The sequence below is a fragment of the Gigantopelta aegis genome, chromosome 13, assembly GCF_016097555.1.
Source record: "Gigantopelta aegis isolate Gae_Host chromosome 13, Gae_host_genome, whole genome shotgun sequence".
NCBI lineage: Eukaryota > Metazoa > Mollusca > Gastropoda > Neomphalida > Peltospiridae > Gigantopelta > Gigantopelta aegis.
Window position 1 is genome coordinate 14,160,273 of NC_054711.1, and position 27,867 is coordinate 14,188,139.

The following is a 27,867-nucleotide window of genomic DNA, read 5'->3' on the forward strand; positions in this document are numbered from 1 at the left end:
GCGTGCGTCATTACGTCATATATACGTCACGGTGTCTTTTTAAAAAGTTAACTTAGTTCATAGGAATAATATTGCCATCTACTGATACGCATATATGTGGTTTAAAACCAACCGTTAAGAAGATATAAGACCTCAAAGTTGGCGGCCATATTGGATTTATGCAAATTAGCCCACTTCCGGATGTCCGATTTTGTCCTATTTTGGATATAATATTCAGTGAGGTGATATCTATAATGTAAAACAAAGAAACCTTCTGTTGCAATTTGTCCGAGGTCAAACCATAAATTTACTGGACTACAAAGGGAGTTAATTTGTTAAACACTTTACAAAAACCAAAAGTGTGACCATTTTATGAATTATCGAAGTGGATGTAACAATTTACGTGTGCGACTAGTTGTGGTCGAGGGCACTCTTAGATTTACGTCTAACTTTACTCGTAACTTACGTTTACACTTCTTTGTGAAATGCTCTTCAGTCGTAGATTTACGTTTACGTGCAAAACGTAACTTACGATGTTTAGTGAAATTGTGTCCAGGCCCGTTGGAACTCAAAGGGCGGGGGTTGGGCGTTAAGCAAAACAAACTTTAATATTTCTTATGGAAGGGGCCCACTATTACGAAATACACTAATATGCATTATAATTATAGAGGGAAGCGTCCTACAGAAACACGGTTAAAACCTACTCTGACATGGAAACCCAGTAGCTACAAGTCAGATGAAAGTTAAATTGTTTTGTTTAACGACACCACTAGAGCATATTCATTTATTAATAATCGGATATTTGATGTTAAACATTTGGTAATTTTTACATATTATAGTCTTGGAGAGGAAACCCGCTAAGTTTCTCCATTAGTAGCAAGGGATCTTTTAAAAGCACTATCCCACATGCAGGACAGCACATACCACAACCTTTGATATACCAGCCATAGTCCAATGGTTAGAACGAGAAATAGGTCAATGAGCCCCCCGACGGGAATAGAACAACACCCTTACAGAATCCACGTTAGACGTTATAATGTGTGTACGTATATGGGTTTTGTTTCTTTCGGGGGGGGGGGGGGGGGGGGGGGGGGGGGGTGTCTTGTTTTCACAGCTCATTGCTAAAGTGTAATGCCACTATACCAGCTTTATCTCTCTCTCCGAAATACACGAGGGTAATAATGTATTTATCATATAATCTCAAGCTTAATACATAATGTTTTTGTAAACACTTTACAAGACTATATTTCCAGTCAGCCACTACTCAATATTCAAATGACGTAGGACTATTTAATGTTGTTTCTGTTTGAATGAAAATAACGTCAGACTTCAATGACGTCATTTGGAAATCTTCAAAATAAACTAGTACATGACGTTTTTTTGTGAGGGGTTTTTGTGTGGGTTTTTTCTTCAGAACGCTTAACAATTTTCAATGTAAAGTTGCTATGGAAATGCCTATAAATGCATACGAAAAGTATGAAGTGTGACGGTAGTGCGTGTGCTTAAATGTGAATAAACGTAGTGTGTAACTTGCATCTAATTTGCAAATACGTAATACTTTGAATACACTGCATACGCTACTACATACCTATTATATGAGCGCGCACGCACACACACACGCACAAAGAAACATACATACATACGCACGCACATACACACACGCACACAAACGCATATACACAGACATGCACACACATAAACACACACACACACACACACACACACGCAATCACCATTGCGTGTTCCTTCCATTCTGTTTATATGTAAAATACGCCTAATAGGCGCTATGTTTTGAAAAGGTCGCCAAGTAATACGCATATTGCCCTTTATTACCCATATGGTTACAATAAATAAAAATTATGTGATCTAATGGTGTCTTTAATAGAAAAAAAAGGATCGAAAAGACAATAGTTATTTTCGAGACAATAATATTATGTTTCACTATTGTTGTTGTGGCGGTCCCCCTCGGTTGTGGCTCTTTCTTTCTTCTTGTCTTTATTTCTTTGTTTGCTTTTGTTGTTGTGGGTGTGTTTTTGTTTATTGGGGTGGGGTTTTTTTGGGGGGGTTTTTGGGTGGGGGGTGAGGGGGTGGGGGGGTTCTTTGGGTGGGTGGGTGTTTGGGTTTGTTGGTTTGTTTTCATTCCAGAGCCATTCGGATAGAAACTTTAAAAGAGGGCGTATACATATAACTGGCTTAAACTGTATTTGCGCACCTATATCCTTCAATGGTTCAGGGACTGATGATAATTAATGATTCGTATACATTTCAGAATCCGTCAGGGGCAATAATTGGTACACGGTTGTTTGGTGTTTCTATCATTTTAAAACGGGTGCTCTAAACAGGTTCTTTTTGTTTAACGACACTATTAGAGCACATTGATATATTAATCATCGGGAATTGGATGCCAAACATTTGGTAAGTTTGACGTATAGTCTTAGGAAATCTGCTAAAAATATTCCATTTGTAGCAAGGGATCTTCTAAATGCATCGTCCCACACAGGATACCATGGTCTTTGATATACCAGTCGTGGTACACTGGCTGGAATGAGAAATAGACCAATGGGACCATCGACATGGTCGACCCTAGCAAGTGCGCAAAACATCGCAGTCTTGACCCGCAGATATACCCTACATCCCCCATCCCATCCCATCCCCACCCCACACACACACAAACTCCAGTACCGACTTCACCATCAAGTTTGTTTTGTTTAACGACACCTCTAGAGCACATTGGCTACTGGTTGTCAAACATTTGGTAATTCTGACATATAGTCTTATAGAGAAAACCCACTACATTTTTCAGGTAGCAAGGGATCTTTTCTATGCTCGATCCTACAGACAGGATAGCACATACCACGGTCTTTGATATACCAGTTGTGGTGCATTGGCTAGAACGAGAAATAGTGCAACTGTCCTACCGCCGGGTTCGATCTTAGACAGACCGCGCATCAAGCGAGCGCTTTACCACTGAGCTACAACCCGCCCTTCGCCTCCCCAATAAATGTCACGGCTCTGTCCACAAAAACACATGATACGACAAATAGAAATAACTTGAATACTTTATCACATCGCGGCTAGACTGAATACAAACAACAAGTGTGAGCAAATACTGAGTCTGGGACCTGTGACTCCAAACAAACATAAGATATACGCTAGACGTAGGTGATGCATAAAGCTCCATTCCGGTAAATCAACCAGTCACACCTCCATAGGTTTCAGATGCACTAAAAGGCATACATCTATAACTATAACGCAATGGGTATTTTACCGAATAACGTAATATTAGAAGACAACATACTTGACGCACATCTTGTGAGTAAAGGCCTACTGAATCGACCAACGATGATAAGGAACTATGTGATATAATACAGAATTACTTAAATAGGTCAACCCAAAGAGTACCTGCTTTATCTGCAACACGAAGTTGTAGCATTACAATGTTATAGAAATAGTTGTTTTTAAAGAGACAGACCTTAGTTCCAGCCCATGAAAATGCACACCAAGTTACAGTGTTATACAAATAGTTGTTTTTAAAGGGACAGGCCCTAGTTCCAGCCCATGAAAATGCACACTAAGTTACAGTGTTATACAAATAGTTGTTTTTAAAGGGACAGACCCTAGTTCCAGCCCATGAAAATGCACACTAAGTTACAGTGTTATACAGATAGTTGTTTTTAAAGAGACAGACCCTAGTTCCAGCCCATGAAAATGTACACTAAGTTACAGTGTTATACAAATAGTTGTTTTTAAAGGGCCAGCCCATGAAAATTTTTAAAGTTTTTAAAGGGACAGACCCTAGTTCCAGCCCATGAAAATGCACACTAAGTTACAGTGTTATACAAATAGTTGTTTTTAAAGGGACAGACCCTAGTTCCAGCCCATGGAAATGCACACTAAGTTACAGTGTTATACAAATAGTTGTTTTTAAAGGGGCAGACCCTAGTTCCAGCCCATGAACATGCACACTAAGTTACAGTGTTATACAAATAGTTGTTTTTAAAGGGGCAGACCCTAGTTCCAGCCCATGAACATGCACACTAAGTTACAGTGTTATACAAATAGTTGTTTTTAAAGGGACAGACCCTAGTTCCAGCCTATGAAAGTTCACACTAAGTTTAGTTAATCTACAAAGCTGTATTACATTTGGATAACGTTATAACTGAGTGAAACATGAATCTCTGAGTTTGAAATGTTGAAATACTCTCTAAAGAAATAGACTAAAACTCAACTCCATAAATGTTACTTCCATATTTTTATTATTGTTATTATTGTTATTATTATTATTATCAAAGCCACAAACATTTTACACAGAGACAAAGGCATTTGTTTCGACATTACAAACATGGATGATGATGAAATGAATCTTGAAGCCGCAGTATTTCCATTTCGGGATGGGACTGCTTGACATATACGTGGTCCTCGCTTGCTGCCAGTCGAGCTACACGGAACCAACTTACAGATTATTAATCAATCAATATTTCAATCGCAAATATTGTGAACAATAATAACAAATGTATGATAGTGTAGCATGTACGACTTTGTGTTTAAACATTGAACTTAACGGGGTTGACTCGTTTGGTTGCGTGTTTATGTCAAGGTTTGGGTTTATATGCATTTGTCTGTGTGTCCAGGGTGTGAATACAGAATGGAAACAAATAGTTTTAAATACACTGGTATCCGCTGTAGATATCCATAGGACAATAATTAGGACACTGTCAGTGTCTGCATAAACAGTGTGAACGGAATTATGAAAATACATGGTGAAAAGGTTTCAGGCCAGCTCATTTTGAATATTTCTGTCGTTTTTGCCCTAATTTAAGGACATTCTTTATCACTGGGGGAGGGGGCAGTTGCCCCTGCGTCCCCCCCCCCCCCCCCCACACCCTCTTGTATGTTTATGACAATAGAAATATATAACACTCGACGATTTAAACCTACCTATTTCCATTAGTAGCAATGGATCGTTTCTTTTATATGCACCATCCCACAGACAGGATAATACATACCTCGGCCTTTGCTATACCAGTCGTGGTGCACTGGTTGGAACGAGTAATAACCCAAATGAGACCACTGACAGGAATCGATCCCAAAACTGACTTCGCATCAGACGGACGTTTTACCATTGAGCTACGTCCCGCGCCTACCACACAGTAGGAATGCCTCGTACGATAATATAGCTGTTTGCGTCACAACAGATGACGCCATAACGTCTGGCTTTACACATTCGGCTATTCTTGTACGAGGCACACTTTGTGTCACTTGGTCCAGAACCAGCCTTGTAAGTATGGGTAAACACACTCTCAATACAGTACACGCTAATATGGGTTACATACATTCCTTTTGTTTGCATGCAATAGAAGGAATTTACTTTACAATGGAATGGAGAGGGAAGTTTACTAAGTGACATACAACACATCACGTTTTATGCTACCTGGATTTCATTTCATTGCATTTTCATTTGTCCTTATGTTCGTGCATATATCCAATTACGGTTCGTGGGCACACACATCTGAGCTATCTGGACGGATTTTGAGGGACAAAAGGGAAGGAACAAATAATTTATTTAACGACGATCTCAACTTATTTTACCAAAGGTTATATGGTGTCCGACATTCGGTCAAGGAGCACACAGATGATGAGAGAGGAAACCCGCTGCCGCCACACCATGGGCTACTTTTTTTTTTATTATAGCAGCAAGTGCTATTTTATAAGCGCCACCCACAAACATAATAGTACACAACGTTTGTTACACTGGTTGGAACGAGAAATAGCCTAATGGGTCCACCGTAGGGAATCAATCCTAGACTGTTGTAAAGCAAAAGACATAGGATATAGGGAACCATCCAAATACGTCTGTTCATTGGATGGGGGGGGGGGGGGGGGGGGGGGGGGGGGGTCTAAACTATGACACATAATACTTGAAGCGTGTGCTCTGTCACCGGCCTCGATGGTGTGGAAGATAAGCGATCGGACTTAAGGCTGATAAGTACTGGGTTCGTATCACCCTACCGGCTCCTACGATTCAAGGTGTAGGTGTGAAGCCACTTTACCGACTTCTCTCTCACTAACCACTAACCCACTGCCCAGGAAAGACAGCCCAGATAGCTGAGGTGTGTTCCCGGAACAGCGTGTTTGGACCTTAATTGGATATATAAACACGAGCATAAATATGAACAAAGAACCTGAACTTGATTATCAAGAAAATATATTTATATCAGGATACAAAACAAAATTGTTTAGATTAACGACACCACTAGAACACATTGATTTATTAATCATTGACTATTGGATGTCAAACATTTGGTAATTTTGGCATATATATAAGAAACCTGCTATATTTTTCCGTTAGTAGCATGGAGTATTGTATATGCACCATCCTACAGACATGATAGCACATACCACGGATTTTGATATAACAGTCGTGGTGCACTGGTTGTAACGAGTAATATCACAATGGGTCAACCTACGGGGATCATCCCAAACCGCGCATCAAGCGAGCGCTTTACCACTGGGCACGTATTTTCGAAGCCATCTACTGCCTTGGTCACAAATGACTTGCGGCGTGTTGGCGGCGGCCGTAAGTCCCCAAAATTGCCATAACCATACGGTAGCCGTGAGGCGATCTCAAGTTTTTTTATTTGATATTAAACTTTTTTTCGGAAATCGCAAGGCCGTAGGCCGCAACCACGCCGCATGTAGTATCGCAAGGTCACTGCACGGTGGCCGTGAGATGACCTCAAGGTTTTTACCCTGTCTGGTGTGCTTAGAAAATCGTGCGGCAGCCCAAATAACCGTGTGACCTCCTTACTGTCACCTCACGGTGGTCTTGCGGCCTCCGTGAGATGGCCGTACGATGTTCTAAATAACGTGTGGGCGCCTTGCGATTGCCTTGCGGTCGCCGTGAAGGCGCCTCGCGGTTTGTTAACTAGCGCCTTGCAGTCTCCTCACACATTTTGATTTCATGACTTTTACGATTGCCGTGCGGACCCCGTAACATTTGTGAACACTGCTTCCGCAGCCCGCAAAGCCGTACGATTTGTAAAAATCCCATCTACAAACCGCAGACCGCAGAACCGTGCGGCGGCAGCGTCCTATGTGACCGAGGCATTAGGTACGACATATCGTAGCTAGTTAAGAGCAAAATACGAATATCGTAGATTTAAGATACGACAGATTTTCGAAGGTATCGTAAAGTTCTATTAGTGTGTCATGATTTACGATATTTGTCGTAAACAGAAATGGGAACTCTCATTAAGTGGAGATGAAAAGATGGGGTATTTCTCGGTGACGTCATCAAGGAAATTCCTTCTAAACATCATCTCGGTATAGCTGACTTTCCAGAACGGGTACTATGCAAGCGTCCGAACCACCGGCAAAGAGGCCCCATAAGGGAAACTAATGTCCCATTGAAGTGGAAATTTTATTATGGGATGTCGGGAAGAAGTCCAACATATTGTTCTCTTCTTTTTAGCTGGATAACAGTGATTAGGCTACATTAGTCTCACAATACAAAGTACTATACATACACATAAATCAATTTTTAGAATTATTTCATTATGAATATTTTAGACCAGTGGTAAAGCGCTTGCTTGATACGCGGTCGGTCTGGGATCGATCCTCGTCGGTGGGTCCATTTGGGCTATTTCTCGTCTCAGCCAGTGCACCACGACTGGTATGTCAAAGGTCGTGGTATGTGCTATCCTGTCTGTGGGATGATACATACAAGATCCCTTGGTACTAATGGAAAAATGTAGCGGGTTTCCTCTCTGAGACTATATGTCGAAATTACCAAATGTTTGACATCCAATAGCCGATGATTAATAAATCAATGTGCTCTAGTGGTGTCGTTAAACAAAACAAACTTGGAGACCTCCCCCATTTCCAAACAAGACATGCTATGGGTGTAATTTAATGTTAAGGTGTTGTTTATGTACTTGTGATTGTACCACGTTTTGGTGTCGGTCCCTTTGATTTTACCCGTGGTGTATCCCATGGTTAAACCACGGGCGTGTCTGACCTAAATTTTAGCGATTGCTGAATGGCTGAAGAAAGTTACACCTACAGGTCACATATAGTTCAGCAGGAAGTAAATTAGAACATTGTTTTAAAAAATAACACTTTCACTAACATTAGTAATAAAGTTACAATATAAATCTGTAAATATAAAATAAATATTTTCTTAAAAAACAAACAACAAACAAAAATTAAATATTAAATAGTTTCGCTTCATTTTCCATTACATTACTTTATCAGTTGCAACATTTAACTACCTGTTAAATATATATTCGTCTGTTATAATTATATACATGACTCAAAGACAGTATGGGTGCACTCCTCACGTATGGATACCCCTCAGTATAAAATCACGGCCAAGCTCGTGCCAAAATTCACCAACATATATATTATTTGCATGGTAATTATCAAGCTGAGCAAGATATTACGTTCTCCACAAAAAAAAACACAAAAAAAAACAACAACAACAACAACAAACAAACCTACAATAAATGCTTTGTATTCACCTGCTGAACATTTTTTTTTTTTTATCCGGGGCACTTCAACGTTCGAAGAGGGGTTAGCCTACCCAGCGCTCTCTCCTTGTAGGACTATCCGCGCCTGTAATGTTAGATGAATTAGTATTCCCGACATGTTTTTCCGTATAGGCTAGTCGAAGCAAGTAGTCCAAGGCGGACCCAATAAATTGTAAAAACCCACACATTTGCTACGTCTGATTCGGACTAAGAAAGCAAGTTGATATGTACCCCCTAAAATTAAATTATAAAACTTATTTCGATCATGGTGATGTCATGAAGGCGTGGTAATGGGGCGTGGTACAAGCTAGTTACATCATCCTTTTCCGAGAAATTCGGACAACGGTTTTTGCGGCCGTTGAGTGACGGGTGTAATGATCGAGGGCGTAGCCCGATATCTATTACACCCGTCACTCCACGGGCGCAACAAATAGCTTGTACCACGCCCCATTACCACGCCTTCATGACGTCACCATGGAAAAGGATCATGTAACTATAACATGAACTGATTTTATTTGATTTGGGAAAGCGCTGATCGGTGGCGTGGGTGGGTGGTGGGGGGGGGGGGGGTTACAGGGTCATACCACCCCCAATCAAACCTTTTTTTTAACTATTAAATTTTATAAAATCGTACATTCATACATAGTGTAACCCCCCCCCCCCCCCCCCCATATGGGTTACCTGCATATACAAGACATGCATACCTGCGCCATTGGCGTAGCCAGGATTTTATAGGGGGGGGGGGGGGTCATACAAAATCCTGTCTACGCCAATGGAGCAGATATGCATGTATTTCAACTCGATTTATAGTCATCATTGTGTGTTTACATCTATAGTTTGTCCCATTCTCCTACAAAATGATTTTTTTTTTTTTTTTTTTTTTTTTTTTTTTTTAAATAATTTCAGTTTGGTTTTACTTAACAAGAAAAGTAAAAGTGTTTGGAAAGTTTTTTTTTTTTTTTTTTTTTGTGTACTATTTTTGTGTGCAGTTTAGAAAGCAATCGCTTAATAAAAAAAGTGCGTTACGTAATGTTGTTCAGTACACTCATCCCATGTAACGCTACATGACGTTTGTACATACATCCACCCACCCCCTCAAGCGTTACGTAATATTTGAATGGCCCTAAGGTTTTTACTATTTTAATAATGCACTATAAATATTATTATAGGAAACTGTCGTAGGATCTACGATATGTTTACGATATTTTGGAATTACGACAATTTCGAAAATACCCTACGACATTTGCCGCAGTCACTTACGACGGATTTACGACATATCGTGGTTAAAATGGCTTCAAAAATACGGGCCCTGGACTATATCCAGCACCGTGCCATGAATAATTACACCATTAAACGTAACTTTATGTTACCAGGTGTTAAATTATTAATTATCAAAGATTTCAATTAAATATTAAGTATAATATATTAAGTATTTTTTTTTAAAAACTAATTTGTAGGAGTCGATCTTTAAATATAACATAGTTAAAGAAAGGTGTGTTGTCTATTTCATCTTTTGTGTTAGCAGTGGTCATTGTTTATTGTGTTGGGTTTGTTAGTAGTTGTTAATTCACGTGCGACGATGACAGTTCACGCAAGACTGATGACTCGACACCGAGACATGCACTGCATACTTTTGGACTACGCCCTTTATAACTAGATTGTTCCTAATTGTCAGATTACGATCAGCTTTCATCAGAAGCAGACAGTCAATACTATTTTATCAAATTATTCTGCAGAGAATAAGTGGTTGATTATTATATAGATAGTTTTAAACACTGCTGCATTTCAAGTGTCTGATCAAATAGACATTGTGGATGTCTGGTAAGATATATTTATTTGTAATAGTATTTTATGTTGATATTCGGACATAGTGATGTAATAATGTTATCTTAATTGAGAGTTTATATTATACATGAGCGCGGAAGTGTGAAAGTTAATGTGTGATTGTAAGGAATGTTTGTATTCTATTTTATAGCTTTTTCCAGTTGGCCTACAATAAAACATTGGAACCACAAGAGGTGTTGTCTTTACTTCTGCCCCGGGTTACATTAAGAATGACTTGAACATTCTGTGTTATACATGTTTTATAAGCAATGAGGCGTGCTGACGTTTCTCCTTTGTTTTGTGTAAGATTGCGCTAACAACTAGTGTTGAATCGACGGAATCCTCCATATACCGTCGTCTGACGGCCTGGGAAAACGGACTTAAGTTTCAAAGATCTATATCAAACACGTGACCTAGTATAGTTCAGTGATCACAAGGAGTGGGTGTTATTTGATCAGGCTCGTTAGAACTGAAGCGGTGGGGGTTGGATGTTAAGCAAAACAAACGTTTTTTTTTTTTCTTCTGGCAAGGACCCACTATTCCAAAATACACTAATGTGTCTTACAATTATAGAGGGAAGCGTCCTACAGAAACACGGTTAAAACTTACTCCGAGATGGAAACCCAGTAGCTACAAGTCTGATGAAAGATTGTTTTTGTTTAACGACACCACTAGAGCACATTCCTTTATTAATAATCGGCTATTGGATGTTAAACATTTGGTCATTTTTTACATATTGTAGTCTTGGAGAGGAAACCGCTACGTTGTTCCATTAGTAGCAAGGTATCTTTTATAAGCACTATCCCACATGCAGGACAGCACATAACACAACCTTTGATATACCAGTCATAGTCCACTGGGTAGAACGATGAATAGCCCAATGAGCCCCCGACGGGAACAGATCTTAGACCAACTGCGTATCAAGCAAGCACTTTACCATTGGGCTATGCCCCTTCCCTGAGACGACTCCTCCACGATACAACGACGTGGTATATGTTCAGTACAAAATTATTTTTTAGCAAAGCCCACTGTGTGTGTGTATATATGTACAGGTATATATATATATATGCGTGTGTGTGTGTGTGTGTGTGTGTGTGTGTGTGTGTGTGTGTATGTACAGGTATATATATATATATCTGCGTGTGTGTGTGTGTGTGTGTGTGTGTATATGTACAGGTATATATATATATCTGTGTGTGTGTGTGTGTGTATATATATCTATAATATCTATATATATATATATATATATATATATATATATATATATATATATATATATATATATATATAAATAACCTTCCTGTTTCGCGACTGATACGTTTACTCGTGCGTACACAGAAGAAAACGATCTTATTACAAACACAACACAGTCCCGTACCTCCAGTTCGACATTTTTTACTTCCTAGTTGGAGATATGTCACAAAATGTCGACGTGTTGGTCCTGTCTGCTTCTCATCACATCATGGATTTGTTTTCAAAAACACTCGGTGTCAGGTAGAAAGTTTCTTTTTTTGTTATTGTGTTTTCATAAAATGCTATGTATTAGAAGTTGTATAAGTGAAATCACCAAGACTGTGTTATAATAGTGTGGACTTAGGTTTAGATTTCGTCGTATATTCAAACAAATCCAGATAGCGTACATGACATATACTTGAGATAGATGCAGATTAATGTATAAGTAGGGGAACCTGAAATATTAAAGCATACCTTTTGACCACAGACATCCTAGTAAAGAACATTCAGGTCTGTTTATGAACACACCGAAACACATTCCATAGTTTGCACTTGCATCACGAAGTTGCCCCGTACACGATTTTGACCATTTCCAGGAAGGTCCATTAATCACTGTGGAACATTATTTACGTCAATCTTTTTCATTCTGTTGATCATACAGAATATGTTGTTATTGAGTTTTTTTGTTTTTTTTTGTTGGGATTGTTTTGCATTTTTTATTGTTTGAATTTGCGATTTACTGACAAAACGTCAACGTTCAAATTTCACTTCTGACCCCAATCGTCCTTCAAGATCTTTAGTACCGGCATCGGTGGTGTCGTTAGGCCATCGGTCTACAGGCTGGTAGGTACAGGGTTCGGATCCCAGTGGAGGCATGGAATTTTTAATCCAGATACCGACTCCAAATCCCGAGTGAGTGCTCCGCAAAGCTCAATGGGTAGGTGTAAACCACTTGCACCGACCAGTGATCCATAACTGGTTCAACAAAGGCCATGGTTTGTGCTATCCTGCCTGTGGGAAGCGCAAATAAAAGATCCCTTCCTGCTAATCGGAAAGAGTATCCCATGAAGTGGCGACAGCGGGTTTCCACTCAAAGTCTGTGTGGTCCTTAACCATATGTCTGACGCCATATAACCGTAAATAAAATGTGTTGAGTGCGTCGTTAAATAAAACATTTTTTTTTTCTTTCAAGATCTTTAGTGGTCATAAAACCTACTGTAATACTAAACTACCGATTTTAATGTTCACCCAATTAATTCACTATTAGCATATAACCATTCCCCACAGCTAATATGCTTTACAATTTTGGCAATTGTAAATTCTTATTAGAGTTCCCCTACTTTTTTGAAGAGTATATATGCAATATTTAAAATGATTTTTGTTTGTTTCCATTTCGATTTTTGTTGGTTTTTAGCAACAGAGAAGGTAGATATTTAAAAGCCCTTTTCAACATCCAGGACAGTGGATATTGTTTCAAACATGTACCAAAGCAAAACACATTTTTATTTTAGCTTTAGTTAAATATCACGCACGCTCATGCATCACCTACCTGGGCTGACCGCCTAGGACTGTTCGTTTAGTGTTACTTATTAGTGGTTAATGGGAGAGAAGTCTGTAGTGTAGCCCCACACGGTTACAACTGATTTTGATAGGAAGTCCGTACTAGGATAGGAACCCAGTAGCTACCAGTCTTAAGTCAGGTGGCCACTACACAAGCGAGGATGTTATGTTCAGCATAACATTTCAGTCAGCAAAGCCTACTGTATTTCATAAATCGCCCCCTCTCGCGAGCTTTCAGTATCCGCGCCAGATTGATAAATGATGTTTGTTCATGCGTACACAAACGAACAAGAAACCATTACACATGCAACACAAACCTGTACCTCGAGTACGACATTCTAACTTCCTGGTTGGAGAGACGTCACAGAATGTCGAAGCGTTCGGCTTGTCTACTTCTCGTCGCTTCATCCATTTGTTTTAAAACACACTCAGCGTCAGGTAGGATGTTTCTATCATAAATTAATATATATCAGTTTAAAAGTGAAATAAGTGAAGTGACTAAGACTTTGTTATAAAAGTGTGGATTTAGATTTGAACAAGTCGTCAGCTGGAATTTAAACATGCATGCATAACTATTTAACGACACTCCACCACAAGATACACATCGGCTACTGGGTGTCATAAAAGGTAAGTATATGGAAATATTATTTATACAGTTATGTAAAATCACAGTGTAAAGAGCTGTGTGGAAAAGAAATATACAATACTTTTTTATTTTAATTTCATTAACGTGCCTATATCCAAAAGATGTCGTTAAACATCTATTCTATTCTATTCTATATCCAAAATAGGTTCAGGTGTATACACTACAAATACCAAGTTAAGTACATGTATATTTTAAAATTGTGTATAGAAGTCCGTGTTTAAAGACAGCATGCCCAAATGCACCCTCAAAACAAATTTAACACACGCTGTGGGACGTTGTGCGACAGTTGCAGGAAATCGGCATGAAGTGGTCAGATTTTGGCGAATGCACGTGAGACTCGGGGAAAAGATTGGGGTAGTGATGGGTATTTAAAGCTACAATGCTCACAATGATGCCTCATTTCCATTTCGACGTAGACGAGTTACAAGATGCCAAGACTAAGCCTGCCGAATCGAAACATTGCATAACAATAGATCGCTATATCCGTTCTACACCCTACTGGACGAATACCTGGTTTGAGAAAGGTGTCTGCACAAACAATTTGGAAACCACCTCGAGAAGCTGGTTTAGGTAGGAGACCGTATGTTGGCCCCGTCTTCGCAGTGCACAGCAGTTCGCACGTTTCCCACAGCGACGTGAACGTCCGTGTTTAGACGCCGCACAACATTTCACGTCTCTGGAGGGAGTGTCGTGGTGTGGGGAAACCATCTCACACACCGGCAGTTTCAATCAGCTGATGCTACCGGGATGAAATTCCGGCCCAGAAGTGGAAGACCTCGCATAACAACTGCAACACAAGATCACTATATCCGGGTTCTGCCCATGCGTCACGGAACTGCCACAGCAACGAACACTGCTGGACACATACCTGGTTTGAGAAAGGTGTCTGCACAAACAATTTGGAACCCACCTCGAGAAGCTGGTTTACGGGCTAGGAGACCGTATGTTGGCCCCGTCTTGCGACGTCAACATCAACATTTACGTGTTCGCTGGTGCACGATTGTACAGGGGATCAGCAACGAGTCACGTTTCCTTCTACAGCGACGTGATGGACGACATCGTGTTTACAGACGCCGCAATAAACGTTTTGCCAACAACTGCGTCGCCCAAGTTGACATATTCGGTGGAGGGAGTGTCGTGGTGTGGGGAGCCATCTCACACACCGGCAGAAGTGAACTTGTACAAGACAACATGACAGTTGTACGCTACCGGGATGAAATTCCGGCCAAGAAGTGGAAGACCTCGCATAACAACTGCAACACAAGATCACTACATCCGGGTTCTGCCCATGCGTCACGGAACTGCCACAGCAACGAACACTGCTGGACACATACCTGGTTTGAGAAGGGTGTCTGCACAAACCATTTGGAACCGACTTCGAGAAGCTGGTTTACGGGCTAGGAGACCGTATGTTGGCCCCGCCCTGCGACGTCAACATCGACATTTACGTGTTCGCTGGTGCTAGAATCTCAACCCCATTGAACATCTATGGGACGAACTGGACAGACGTGTACGCCAGCGTGGCCCGGAGCCGCAGACGCTTCCGCAACTATCGCATACACTGCAGGAAGAATGGGCTAGGATTCCACGTGCCCGGATTCAGAGACTCATTCAGTCTATGCCAAGGAGATGTCGCGCAGTGATTGCTGCTGCTGATGGCCACACACGGTACTGATTTCAGAGCCCTCATGCGACGCTGTTTGGTGACAAAAACGCCTCCACTGCAGTCACTCCATAGCAAGACCACTGTCACATACTCATTTAAAAATTGACTGTGATAAGATCATAAAGAACGAAATTATGCCACTTTGTATTAAAGAGATAATTCCATGACTATTTTGCCTATATAATTTTGCGTCGGCTTCCGATGATTACACTCCACCAAAATGTGGGTCCTTCTTTAAAACAAATGAATGCGTCAAATACGTATGGCCGATACGGGCACGGCTGGAATTTAAAGCAACCCGGTCATGAAATATACATATAATAGATGCAGATACGGTGCTGCTTTAATGAATAACATAAAAACGTATCTATGCAAAATTTAAATAATTTGTGTTTATTTCCTTTTCATTGTTGTTGTTTTTAGCAACAGAGAAAGGAGATAGTTATAAAGACTTTTCAATATACAGGACATTATATACAGCTGTAACGTTTACATGTGAACACAGACATTTTTCGTTTAGGCCACATAAACGTTTACAAAATTGGCAGAAGGTTTCTTGTAAAATAGCATGTATTAGTCTAAAAGTTAAATGACGAAAATATCTCACAGTAATGTGAATTAACTACTGGAATTTAGATTTGAAGACGTCGTCAAATGGAATTTAAAACAAACTGCGATAGAATATCTGAAAATGAACTAAAATAGATGTAGATTAAGTGATATTTTAAGCAATAAAATCAAATACAAAAGTATAGATACAATATTTAAAATTATTGTGTTTGTTTCATTTTCGTTATTGTTAGTGGTGTTATTGTTTTGTAACAAGGAAGATAGGTATCTTTCATATGCCACATACAGGGCATTACACACCACGGCTTTTGCCATTCCAGTCATCGAGCAACTGAACAAACCTACAGCTGGTTTACCGAGGATATTAATCCTAAATCCTATCGTATTTCTTCTATTGAGCTTCATTGCGAACATTGTTATTCAATCATAACTTCATGAATGTGATCATTTCTCAAATGCATATAATATCATGGACTGTTTTTAATGCGCTATACGTTATTAATATACATTGGCACAATACAAAGTCCAGCTTTACGTTTTTTAAGTTCGCGTGCATATTTAAATATGTTACAAATCCTCTAAAAGTTGACTGTTTTCTTTGCTAGGAGCCTGCACACCAGGGACGTATGGATTGGGCTGTAGCTACATCTGCCACTGTAGTAGTAACTGCAATGACGTCACAGGCTGTTTCGGCAGCTGTCAAAGAGGATGGTCTGGACCCAAATGCAATAAGGGTAAAATATATATAAACCAATGTACATTTAAGTTAGGTATCTTTATTTATTATTACTATTATTGTTATTGTTATTGTTGTTGTTGTTATTATTATTAGCATTATTGTTATTGTTATTATTATTGTTATTGTTATTAATGTTATTCCTGTTATTACTATTATTATTGTAGTTATTGTTATTGTAACATTACCACTCATCATTACATGATAATTATTGTTACCAAGCAGTAGTAGTAGTGATAGTAGTAGTATTAATAGTAGTAGTATGAGTAGTAGTAGTAGAAGTAGTAATATGAGTATTAGTAGTAAAATTAGTAGTATGAGTAGTGATAGTAGTATAAGTAGTAGTAGTAGCAGCAACAGCAGTAGTAGCAGCAGCAGCAGCAGTAGTAGTAGTAGTAGTAGAAGTAGCATCACCAGCAGCAGTGGTAGCAACAGCAGCAGCAGCAGCAGTAGTAGTAGTAGTAGTATGAATAGTAGTAGTAGTAGTAGTAGTAGTAGTATGAGTAGTAGTAGTAGTAGTAGTAGTATGAGTAGTAGTAGTAGTTGTTGTAGTGGTATGAGTAGTAGTTTCAGTAGTAGTTGTATGAGTGCGAATAGTAGTAGTAGCAGTGGTAGTAGTAGTAGTAGTAGTATGAGTGCGAATAGTAGTAGTAGTAGTAGTAGTAGTAGTAGTAGTATGAGTAGTAGTAGTATGAGTAGTTCAAGTAGTAGTAGTAGTAGTAGTAGTAGTAGTGGTAGTAGTAGTAGTATGAGTAGTAGTAGTAATAGTAGTATAGCATATCATCCATACAACTCTCTGTATATTGGTATTTATATATATTTCAGAAAACATAGCTCTGGGTAAACTAACCAGCCAGAGTTCCTACTGGCGAACTTCAATACAATCGTCACGTGCCGTAGATGGGAGTCCCAAAACACGTTTTACTGAACATTCGTGTATACACACAGCACCTGGACACCCGTTCACCTGGTGGAAGGTAGACCTGGGCAGTGAATTCTACATACACAAGTTAGCCATTCATTTAAGGACAGACTGTAAGTTGAATTTACTGTTAAACAGAAACGTGTTTGAAAACAAAACTAGAATATTTACAAACTGTGTAACGAAATATTGAAAAACCGTTTTCAGTTTAGTAAGAGGAATAGGCTTCCACAATGGTAGAGAATACTTAATACCACATAATGATTGTGGTTTGTGTGTTTATTTGTTATTATGTTGTTGTTGTTATTATGTTGTTATTTTTATGTTTGCGTTGTTGTTGTTGTTATTGTTTGTTTTTGTTTTGTTTGAGGGGTGTCTTTTTTGGGGGGGGAGGAAGGGGTGTTGATTGGTGTGTCATTCTGTTTATCTGTGTGAGTGTGTCTACTTGTGTGTATGTGAGAGAGAGAGAGAGAGAGAGAGAGAGAGAGAGAGAGAGAGAGAGAGAGAGAGAGAGAGAGAGAGAGAGAGAGAGAGAGAGAGAGAGAGAGAGAGAGAGAGAGAGAGAGAGCCGCTACCGCCCGACTAGTCCTGACAAAAACGTTATTTTTGTTACATAAACAGCACATACCATGGCTATTATTCATCGAGTTCAATCTAACATGCTTGCCGCATTTTAGTACTAAAATGTGTATCCCGAAACTACACATGTTTTGTTCCCGAGTTTGCAAAACTAATATAAACTATTTTTGGTTAGTATGATTTGGGTGGAACGGCCCGTGGGATTAGTAATACTAGTGGGTCATTGTGAAGAAATGTTTTTGTGGGTCATTTTGGAGGGACTTTTGTTTGGCGGATTTTGTTTTGGTCAATCCAAGGGCCTCATGTATTTATGGTTATGATACGAACAGGATTGAAACATAGTTTGTACAAATTCTTTGTAGTAGTAAACAAAGCTCTCCTGAACTAAGTTTACTCCAGAACAGAATCTCATGAAATGCTTTTATCAAACCTTATTATGTAATATATGTCCACAGACAAAGGTCGCAGAAAAGGCGTTACGGTGTACAGCTCAGTTGCTGAAATCCAAACAAACACTGGTCACCTGTGTGGTTCAATAAAATCAACCAGTCCAGATGTGACGTGGATGACATGTGACGATATAGCTAGATACATCACACTCTACCGAGATGACAGCAGCACCGGAGACACGGCGATGAGCTTTTGTGAAGTCCAAGTATTTGGTAAGCTAGGTTATTCGCTATTTCTCTCATTTGTATTTAAACTAGATATTGTTGTTGGGTTTGTTTGGTTGTTTGTTGTTGTTGTTTGTTGTGTGTGTGTGTGTGTGGGGGGGGGGGGGGGGTTTGGGGTTGTTGTTGTTTTTTGTTTTGTTTTGTTGTTGTTGTTGTTTGTTTTTGTGTTGTTGTTGTTGTTTTTTTGTTGTTGTTGTTTTTGTTTTGTTTTTGGGGGGGGGGTTTGTTGTGGCTTTTCTTGGGAAGGAGGTTTGTTTGGTTGGTTCATTGCTTGGTTTTGGTTATATGTTTTTAATTCTGAAAAACGTCCAACCAGTACATCAAGATTGGTGTTTTAAAAGCTGTGGCTTGTGTAGTATAGACCGTGTATTTGTTCTTGTTGGGGACGTAAAGTATTTATTTATTTAGTTAGTTAGTTAGTTACTTATTTATTATATAGTGTTGAAAAGGTCAATAGCTTGTAAATGTTAAATCCCTTATTAATATCACGTTTCAACAATGATTAATATTTTCAACGTCTTAAAAACATGAAGCTACGTCCAAGAGTCATGGAAGAAGAGTTAAACAGGGTTATAATTGTATTCTTATACACGCATAGTCACTCTGTCGGCTCCAAATATAATACATAACACACGCACGCACGCTCACATATGCACAATCATTACACACACTACTACATACCCATTATAAAATTAGTATCGTCATAACAAATATTTACTACCAGAGACTAGTGCAGGAATATAAGAGCCCCCCCCCCCCCCCCCCCCCCAAAAAAAAAAAAAAAAACCCACAAAAAACCCCAAAAAACAACAAAACAACAACAACAAACAAACAACAAACAAAACCCCTAAAAAAAGTGATTTTTTAGATGTAATTTGTAAGCATGACATTATATGCTTATATGAATGTTGGACTGGCTCTAATGACTCTAGTGATATATCCCTACCTAACTACGTCACATATTGCATACCAAGAGTGCACGGTAAAGGCGGAGGCACTGTCATATATATATATATATATACGCGAATGTCTCAAAGACTATTGTAGTTGTATTCAAACAGTATGCGACAGTGTTGTTATTTTAAAGATTGAAAGGAATGTTGGAAAATATGTATATATATTTGTAAATTGCATACCCCCCATTAATAGTGCATACTACGATAACAACGACATTGACGTGTTTACAATTATTGAAGAACACATAGCACAATATAAGGACTTGGGAGACATTATAGCCATTGGCGACTTTAATAGTCGTATGGGCACTGAGCTCGATTTTATTGTACACGATAGATTAGATGAAAGTTATTTACATTTATTGTCAAATGTCATCACGTATTTACCAGATATTGATTTTACTCGACGTAATAGCGAAGATAAAACTGTAAACCAGTTTCGGAGAAAATTAGTATCGCTTTGTAAGTCGAGTGGCTTGCGAATCGTTAATGGTAGGCATACTGGTGACAAATATGGTAGTATTACATTCTATAATGCTAATGGCTCTAGTCTTATAGACTATATCCTAGTACATGAATCCTGTTATAATTCAATAGAGCAGTTTGATTCTGGTAAATGTAATTGTTTTTCTGACCACGCACCCGTATGTTTCTCTGTTTCATTCACAAAGTTATATAATATAACTAAAGAGATAACGAATGAACAGACACATACCAACATAAAATGGAATGATGAGTACAATGATAAGATTGTTGATAAACTTGTTGTAAATATAGATAACTTGATAAATATATGTACTGTTAATTGTAATAGCCAGGAAACTGTCAATACATGTGTAGATACATTCACACATGGACTCAACGATCTTATTTTACCTCATTGTACTGTTAAAACTTACAAAACAAATTTAAGTGGAAAAGGAAAAATTCACCATTATGTTAAAGTAAAAGATAAACCTTGGTTTAATGATATATGTAAAGAACGATACGCTCAGTACAGAAAGGCAATTAAAGTGTTTAATCGAAATAAAACAACTGAAAATCGTATAGAACTTGTTAGTTCGAAAAATGCTTACAAACATTTAGAACGCAGACTAAAACGACAATACACGTCTCAACAAGGGAACAAGCTGAATTATTTGCGGAAACATAACCCAAAATCATTTTACAAACAGTTCGAGAAACGTAACACTAATGTTAAATCAGAACTCAGTAATGGCGACTTTTATAATCATTTTCTAAATCTCGCTTTAAACGAACCAACAAGTAACAGTGGAGTAGATAACTTTTTAACCAATTACGATACTCTTTATACTGATGACTCAGTGGGTAGCTTATTAGATAGTGACATCTCCGAAAGTGAAATATCGAATGCTATTCACAAGTTAAAGAAAAACAAAGCATGTGGCTATGATGGTCTTTTAAACGAATATTTTATTAATTGTGTGAATGTTTTGATGCCATGTTTGTTGATATAGTTTAATACTCTTTTTAAATCCGGTCATTTCTCTCATAGTTGGTCAGTTGGATGTATAGTGCCTGTTTTTAAAAAGGGAAATCCCAAACGACACGGATAATTATAGAGGTATTACTCTAGTTAGCTGCCTAGGTAAATTGTTCACCAATATACTAAATGAAAGATTATGTGTTTTTGACATGGAACATGATATTATCACTGACGCCCAGTTTGGCTTTAGAAAACATCTGTCCACTGTGGATGTAATTTTCGTTCTACAGTCCCTAATAAACAGAGTGTGTAATGCACGAAAACGGCTTTATTGCTGTTTTGTTGACTACAAAACAGCATTTGACTTTGTAAATAGACAAAATTTGTGGTATAAATTAATTAAACAAGGCGTAAGTGGGAAAATGCTTGCTATGATAAGGTCGTTATATCAAAATGTTAAATGTTGTGTAAAATATAATAATGTAATTTCTGATTTCTTTATATGCAAAAATTGTTTATTTTAAGGAGAAGTGTTGTCGCCAATATTATTTTCCATGTATGTCAATGACTGTGAGATGCAGCTAATATCAGACAACTGTCCTTATATCGATATACAAATGTTAAACATATTCCTGATAATGTAGGCCGATGACATGGTTCTGTTAGCTAAAAAACCAGAAGGGTTACAAAAAATGATCAATTCTCTGTTTAATTATACCCAAAACTGGGATTTAACTGTCAATACAAATAAAACTAAAATTGTTGTTTTTAGAAACAGAGGTAAATTACGAGATAATGAGAAATGGTACTTTAATGGATGTAAACTAGAGGTTGTAAATGAATTTATTTATCTTGGCGTTTTATTTTTCTATAATGGTAAATTTGCACATACACAGAAGCGATTTGCAGAACAAGGACGGAAGGCATTATTCTCAATATTGAATGTATGTAGGAACGATTTCTTCAATATCGAAACAACGCTTGCTGTTTTTGATACATATATTAACTCTATCCTTAGTTATGGTGCTGAAGTTTGGGGCTTTCACTCGGGTCATGATGTTGAAAAAGTACATATACATTTTGTAAAAGATTATTGGGTGTAAGAAAAGGAACGTGTAACGAATTTGTTTATAGCGAACTGGGACGGTTTCCACTTCAAATAACAAGAAAACTGAGCATTTTTAAATATTGGATAAAATTACGTAACACTACAAATTGTATTCTAAGGGGTATATATGAAGAAATGGCACACTATAACGATAATTGGTTAATTAACATTAGGCACGAATTGTATTAACTTGGATTGAACTATATTTGGAATTTATCGTATATTGACGACAGTATCTACATTATAACCAAAGAAAAGATATTAGATACTTTTAAGCCATTATGTTACAGTAAAACAATGACAACGTCTAGAGGACTTTTATATCAACATTTTTTAAATGAATTTAGATTGCAAACGTATTTAAGATTGCCAATGGAAACGCGATATATAAAAGAAATATGTAAGATTAGATTATGCGCTCATAAATTAAATGTAGAATCTGGCAGGTATCGAAACGTTGAACGATCAGAAAGAATATGTACTCTGTGTAACGCTAATGCCATAGAAGATGAATATCACTTTATAATAGAGTGTCCACAATACACAGATTTGCGTTGTAAATATATAAAAAATGTATTATTATAAAAGGCCAAGTGTGTATCGTTTTATACAGTTATTAACCACCGGTAACAATAAGGAACTGAATAACCTAGGCAAATATTTAGTGCAAGCGAATACAATTAGAGATCGGTTAATACAGGATAATAGTTATGTAATAAATGTAACTTATATCACTTCATTTGTCCATGATTATATATAAACCCACACCCACCATTGTTTTGCACGTGTGCATTTTGTATAACTATGTTGTATTATTTATGTTATGTATTCAGCTGATGAGTTGTAAAACTCAAAGCAAATAAATAACTTGAACTTGAAAAAAACACACAAAAAACTGATTTGTTAAATGGTTTCTTCAGTTTGTAATGCTGGGACATTCGGTGATGACTGCAGCCAGTTCTGCCACTGTGGAGATGGACCGTGTAACTACGTAACTGGAGAATGCTCGGGAGGATGTAAACCCAACTGGACTGGACAGACGTGCAGTGGTATGGTACAACTCATAACATACAAATCATTTATCTTATCGAAGACTAACACTAGTTGCAACAAACATGAAAGTTTGTTTTGTTTACAACACCACTAGAACACATTTATTATCAATCTTCGGCTTCTGGATGTCAAACATTTAGCAATCTTTGACACGAAAGTTAAATTTATAGTACATTGATTTATTAATCTTCGGCTACTGGTTGTCCAGCATTTGGCAATATCTGACACCAAAGTTAAAGTGTGTTTTGTTTAATGACACCACTAGAGCACATCGGTTTATTAATCTTAGGTTACTGGATGTCACACTCTTTGTGATCTTTTATAAGCACACTTCCACAGAAAGGATAGCACATGCCACGGTGTTTGGTATACCAGTCGTGGTACACTGGCTGGAACGAAAAATATCCCAATGGGCCCATCGACGGGGATCGATCCCAGACTGACCGCGCATCAAGCAAGCACCTTACCACTGGGCTACATCCCGTCCCTAGCAACAATTATGACATGCGATTTGATTTGTAGGGGAACCTGAAATATTAATTTTAATATCAACTATTAGACCGAACATACGTTTTGACCACAGACCGATACAAAAACGTCAACGTTCGAATTTCACTTCTGACCCAAATCATTCTTCAAGATCTTTGGTGGTCATAAGACCTACTGTAATACTGAACTACCGGTTGTATTATTTGCCCAATTAAAACACTATTATCACATAACAATTCCCCACAGCTAATATACCTTACAGTTTTGGCAATTTTAAATTATATTTAATGTTCCCCTACTTTTTTGAAGAATATACATGAAGCAGTTTCACACACACAAAGAGTGAGAGAGAGAGAGTGAGAGTGAGAGTGAGAGTGAGAGTGAGAGAGAGAGCCAGACAGACAGACAGAGAGATAGAGACAGACATACCTATAAAACGCTTTTCACGTCACCATGGCGTATCTGGGAAGGAAAAGTAATGGGTCGTTTTATATAAGTTGGTCTTAGGTGACGTTTTGGCGTTCCAAAAGATAAAGGCATTATAATAAATAGTATTGTCATTTTGACAAAACAGTTCTTAATATATTATTCAAAATTTATTAAGAAAAAACTATAGTTTGAGGACATTGAAATAATATCTACAAGTTATATATTCGGAATCAAATGTAATAATAATAAATATGAAGAATATGCCAGATGGAATGTCTCGACAAATCTACTCTTGCAATCAAAACCAAACCTAATAGACATAAATGTAAATAAATCTATATTTTGTTATGTGTAAGATACCTATACTTTTGTGTGTGAGCTGGAAGCCATTTGTAAAAAAAGAAAATGCATTTGTAAAACAAATTATTTAAAAACCAAAGACAAGTATTGATGAGATCACCCAATTTAATAGGATGTCATTAAATTACAACCAGTTTTATCAGCTTCAATTTACCTATTTTATGACGCTTTGCATCAGCCAGTTATTATGCATTCCGTTTGTTCTAAATACGCTGTTACGCCTTATTTACTTGAATGTAAACAATATTGCTAAGAGTAGAAACAATATGAAACAATTCATTCATGTCGTAGTTCTACATTTTCAGAGTGTGATTCTGAACATTATGGTCCTCTGTGCGAAAACCCTTGCTCCAGCAGACACTGTGATGACTCACGTGGTAAATCCTCATGTAATAAAACGACTGGACGATGTGATAACGGATGTACAGCAGGATGGAAGGAACCAGATTGTATAAAGGGTTAGACCAACTGTTTATTTGTTTGTTTATTAATTATGTTCATGCTTCTATCCAATTACGGTTCACGCACGCAGTCCACACACCTCAGCTATCTGAGCTGTCTGTCCAGGACAGTGGGTTAGTGGTTAGCTGTGATTAGTTGTTAGTAGGAACCGGTAAGGAGATGCGAACGCAGTATTATCACCCTTAAGTCCGATGACTCAACCACTACACTAACAGTAGACCAACTGTAATATGTAGCTGTTATTATCAGTGACTATGCTTAATTTTTCCGAAAACCTGATAATATCATTCACGAGTGTTGACTTGCACATTATTAGAGTGTGATTCTGGTCACTATGGTCGTATGCATATAACTCTTAAGGGTGTATAACACCAAATAAAATCCCATAGACAACCATAGTAACATATGGGGGTATAACAGTTAGATGCAACGTATCAATCAACATACACACAACATATATAAATACTAGAAGACCTCACCCTTGAAATAAATCACAGAAAATGGAGGGTCAAGCTGCTAGTTTCTGAGATAACAGGAAGCGTCCTTCACAACCGCACAAAAATTGACAAGCTTATTTTTATTACATCCCACCTATCTTTCAAGCATCACAGTACGTGGTACACTAACACTGGTTCAAATCAAATCATAGCAAGTTTTTGGTCACATAGGACAACACTTTATTACAACAAGTCCTGTCACATATGTCACCAATGGCATTCGAGGAACCATGAAGTGCTGTATCAAAAGTTGGGTGCACCTCGAACTCTGACCTGGACGAGATGCTATTTGGTAGACTACTACCTATACTGCTACCACACACTTTCAGAAAGTGTCCAGTGGGCTACATTTGAGAAGAACAGCCTTACATGTCCTAAAATATACAAACAACTAATTGATCAGAATTGTTTTAAATGCAGGGTGACAGTTTGAAATGTATATAGGACAATATTTGTAAATAAAAATTAAACATGGGATATATAACACATCTTGCCTTTTATTTTATGTATAATGAGTACAATTTATCACACTCATCTCAATTTAGTTGTGTGTACTGTGTATCACTTACATGTTAGAACAAGCAAACTGAATGCACTACATTACCTCCTAACACAGAACAGAGTCGAATTTACTCTCGAAACCCAGAAATGAGAAAAATCGGCAAAAATGGATCAAATTAACCTATATTAATCAAACATTTAATCCAGTGTCAAAGATCACTTCTCTTGTGCTGACTCGTACAAGACCAAGTACTGCTGGAATGTACACTAAATTGAGAAACAATGTCTGTTTCAAACATGCCTGGCAGATTGTTGTCATCAGCAGGATAAGTTTGAAAACACTGACCCAGTAATGGCGGCCCCTGTCCACATTAATTATAATCACTAGTAATTAGGTCAGCTGCTCTAAGTTTATCAGTTGTAAGCAGGTAACCCCAGTCATTTCACTAAGAGTACTTGATTGAAAACAACTGCATCCATATTGTCTTAAACTTAAAATAATTTAAAAATGCCGCCACTTACTACGAAAGGAAAATGTGGTTTCAAAAAGGGATATCTCCCAAACAACAAACACAGAACTTGTAGGAAACTAATGTTATGATAATCTGGTTTTAAGTTAAATCTGGCTTTGGGTTATGTAATATGGAAGACTATGTGTTTCGCTGGCTGGAGAGAATAAAATATAACTGTGGCGGACATATCTCATTATGTCCTATCATGTGTTTAAACAACGACGGCGTGCTGAAATAATAAAATAATGACTTACCTGGAGAGCAGACATGTGTTCGGCAAGGTGGCTGACATTTTGTTTTTGTCTGTTCGTATAGCCAGACCGTGATCTGTGGAGCACCTGTCTGGTGGCTTTTCGTTTTTGGAATGATTTGATTGGTCGGCGAATTAATTTACATCGTAAGTTATGAGTTCTGCACGATGTTCTTGTGGAGTGCATTCTGTTGCACACGTCTTCAGATGCCTATATAAACTGGGAATCAACGCACAATCTTCAGAACTCGAAGTTAGAGTATCTCCTGTCCAGCACCGTCAGAAGTTACCACGTCAACAAAGCATGAAGGAGCGGCGACCGGTCATCTTGTTTAGCAGCCCTTGGCAGTCGTGCATTGAACTTTTCGTGATGGACTGATTTTCGTTTGGTGACTATTAGTTAATAACTTAAACGCCAGAATTCTGTGGGAAAACTTTATGTATTTAAACATATATATTTTATATATAAAAACATTTAAACACTTGCTACTTGTTATGTAATTTTGTCAAGAACGTGTGTGCTCAATGTTTTAGCTATTTAGTCAATTTATTAATCGGGCAATTAGTTTATTGCATTGAATAATGTGATATTAAATATCACACAGTCTATATCTAATAATTGTATTTAATTGCATGTGATAACCTGTACACATGGCAATTGTTTAGTACCATGATTGGATAATTCGGATTTATCAATCTTGGTACACGTGACTTCTGCGGTCTATTAAAGTTTTTAATCCAGTTAGTGGTTATTGTGGATCGGGAAGGTCACAAATGGGGGCTCGTCCGGGATCTTTTTTGTAATATATGTCCTTGGATGGTATTAGGAGATTACAAATTGATCTATTTTGATTATTAGAATAGATGATAATAGTTGACTAGTTAG

General features: G+C 38.0%; 1 protein-coding gene across 1 annotated transcript in view; it reads left to right on the forward strand.

The window, feature by feature from the left end:
- LOC121387159 (multiple epidermal growth factor-like domains protein 10) overlaps positions 1-27,867 on the forward strand; it is a 55,623-nt gene that overhangs the window by 7,133 nt on the left and 20,623 nt on the right. The window contains exons 2-6 of the mRNA XM_041518184.1: positions 16,612-16,740; positions 17,568-17,777; positions 18,699-18,905; positions 23,349-23,477; positions 25,065-25,217. Coding sequence (XP_041374118.1) covers positions 16,612-16,740; positions 17,568-17,777; positions 18,699-18,905; positions 23,349-23,477; positions 25,065-25,217 — 828 coding nt within the window. The remainder of the gene's footprint in view (positions 1-16,611; positions 16,741-17,567; positions 17,778-18,698; positions 18,906-23,348; positions 23,478-25,064; positions 25,218-27,867) is intronic.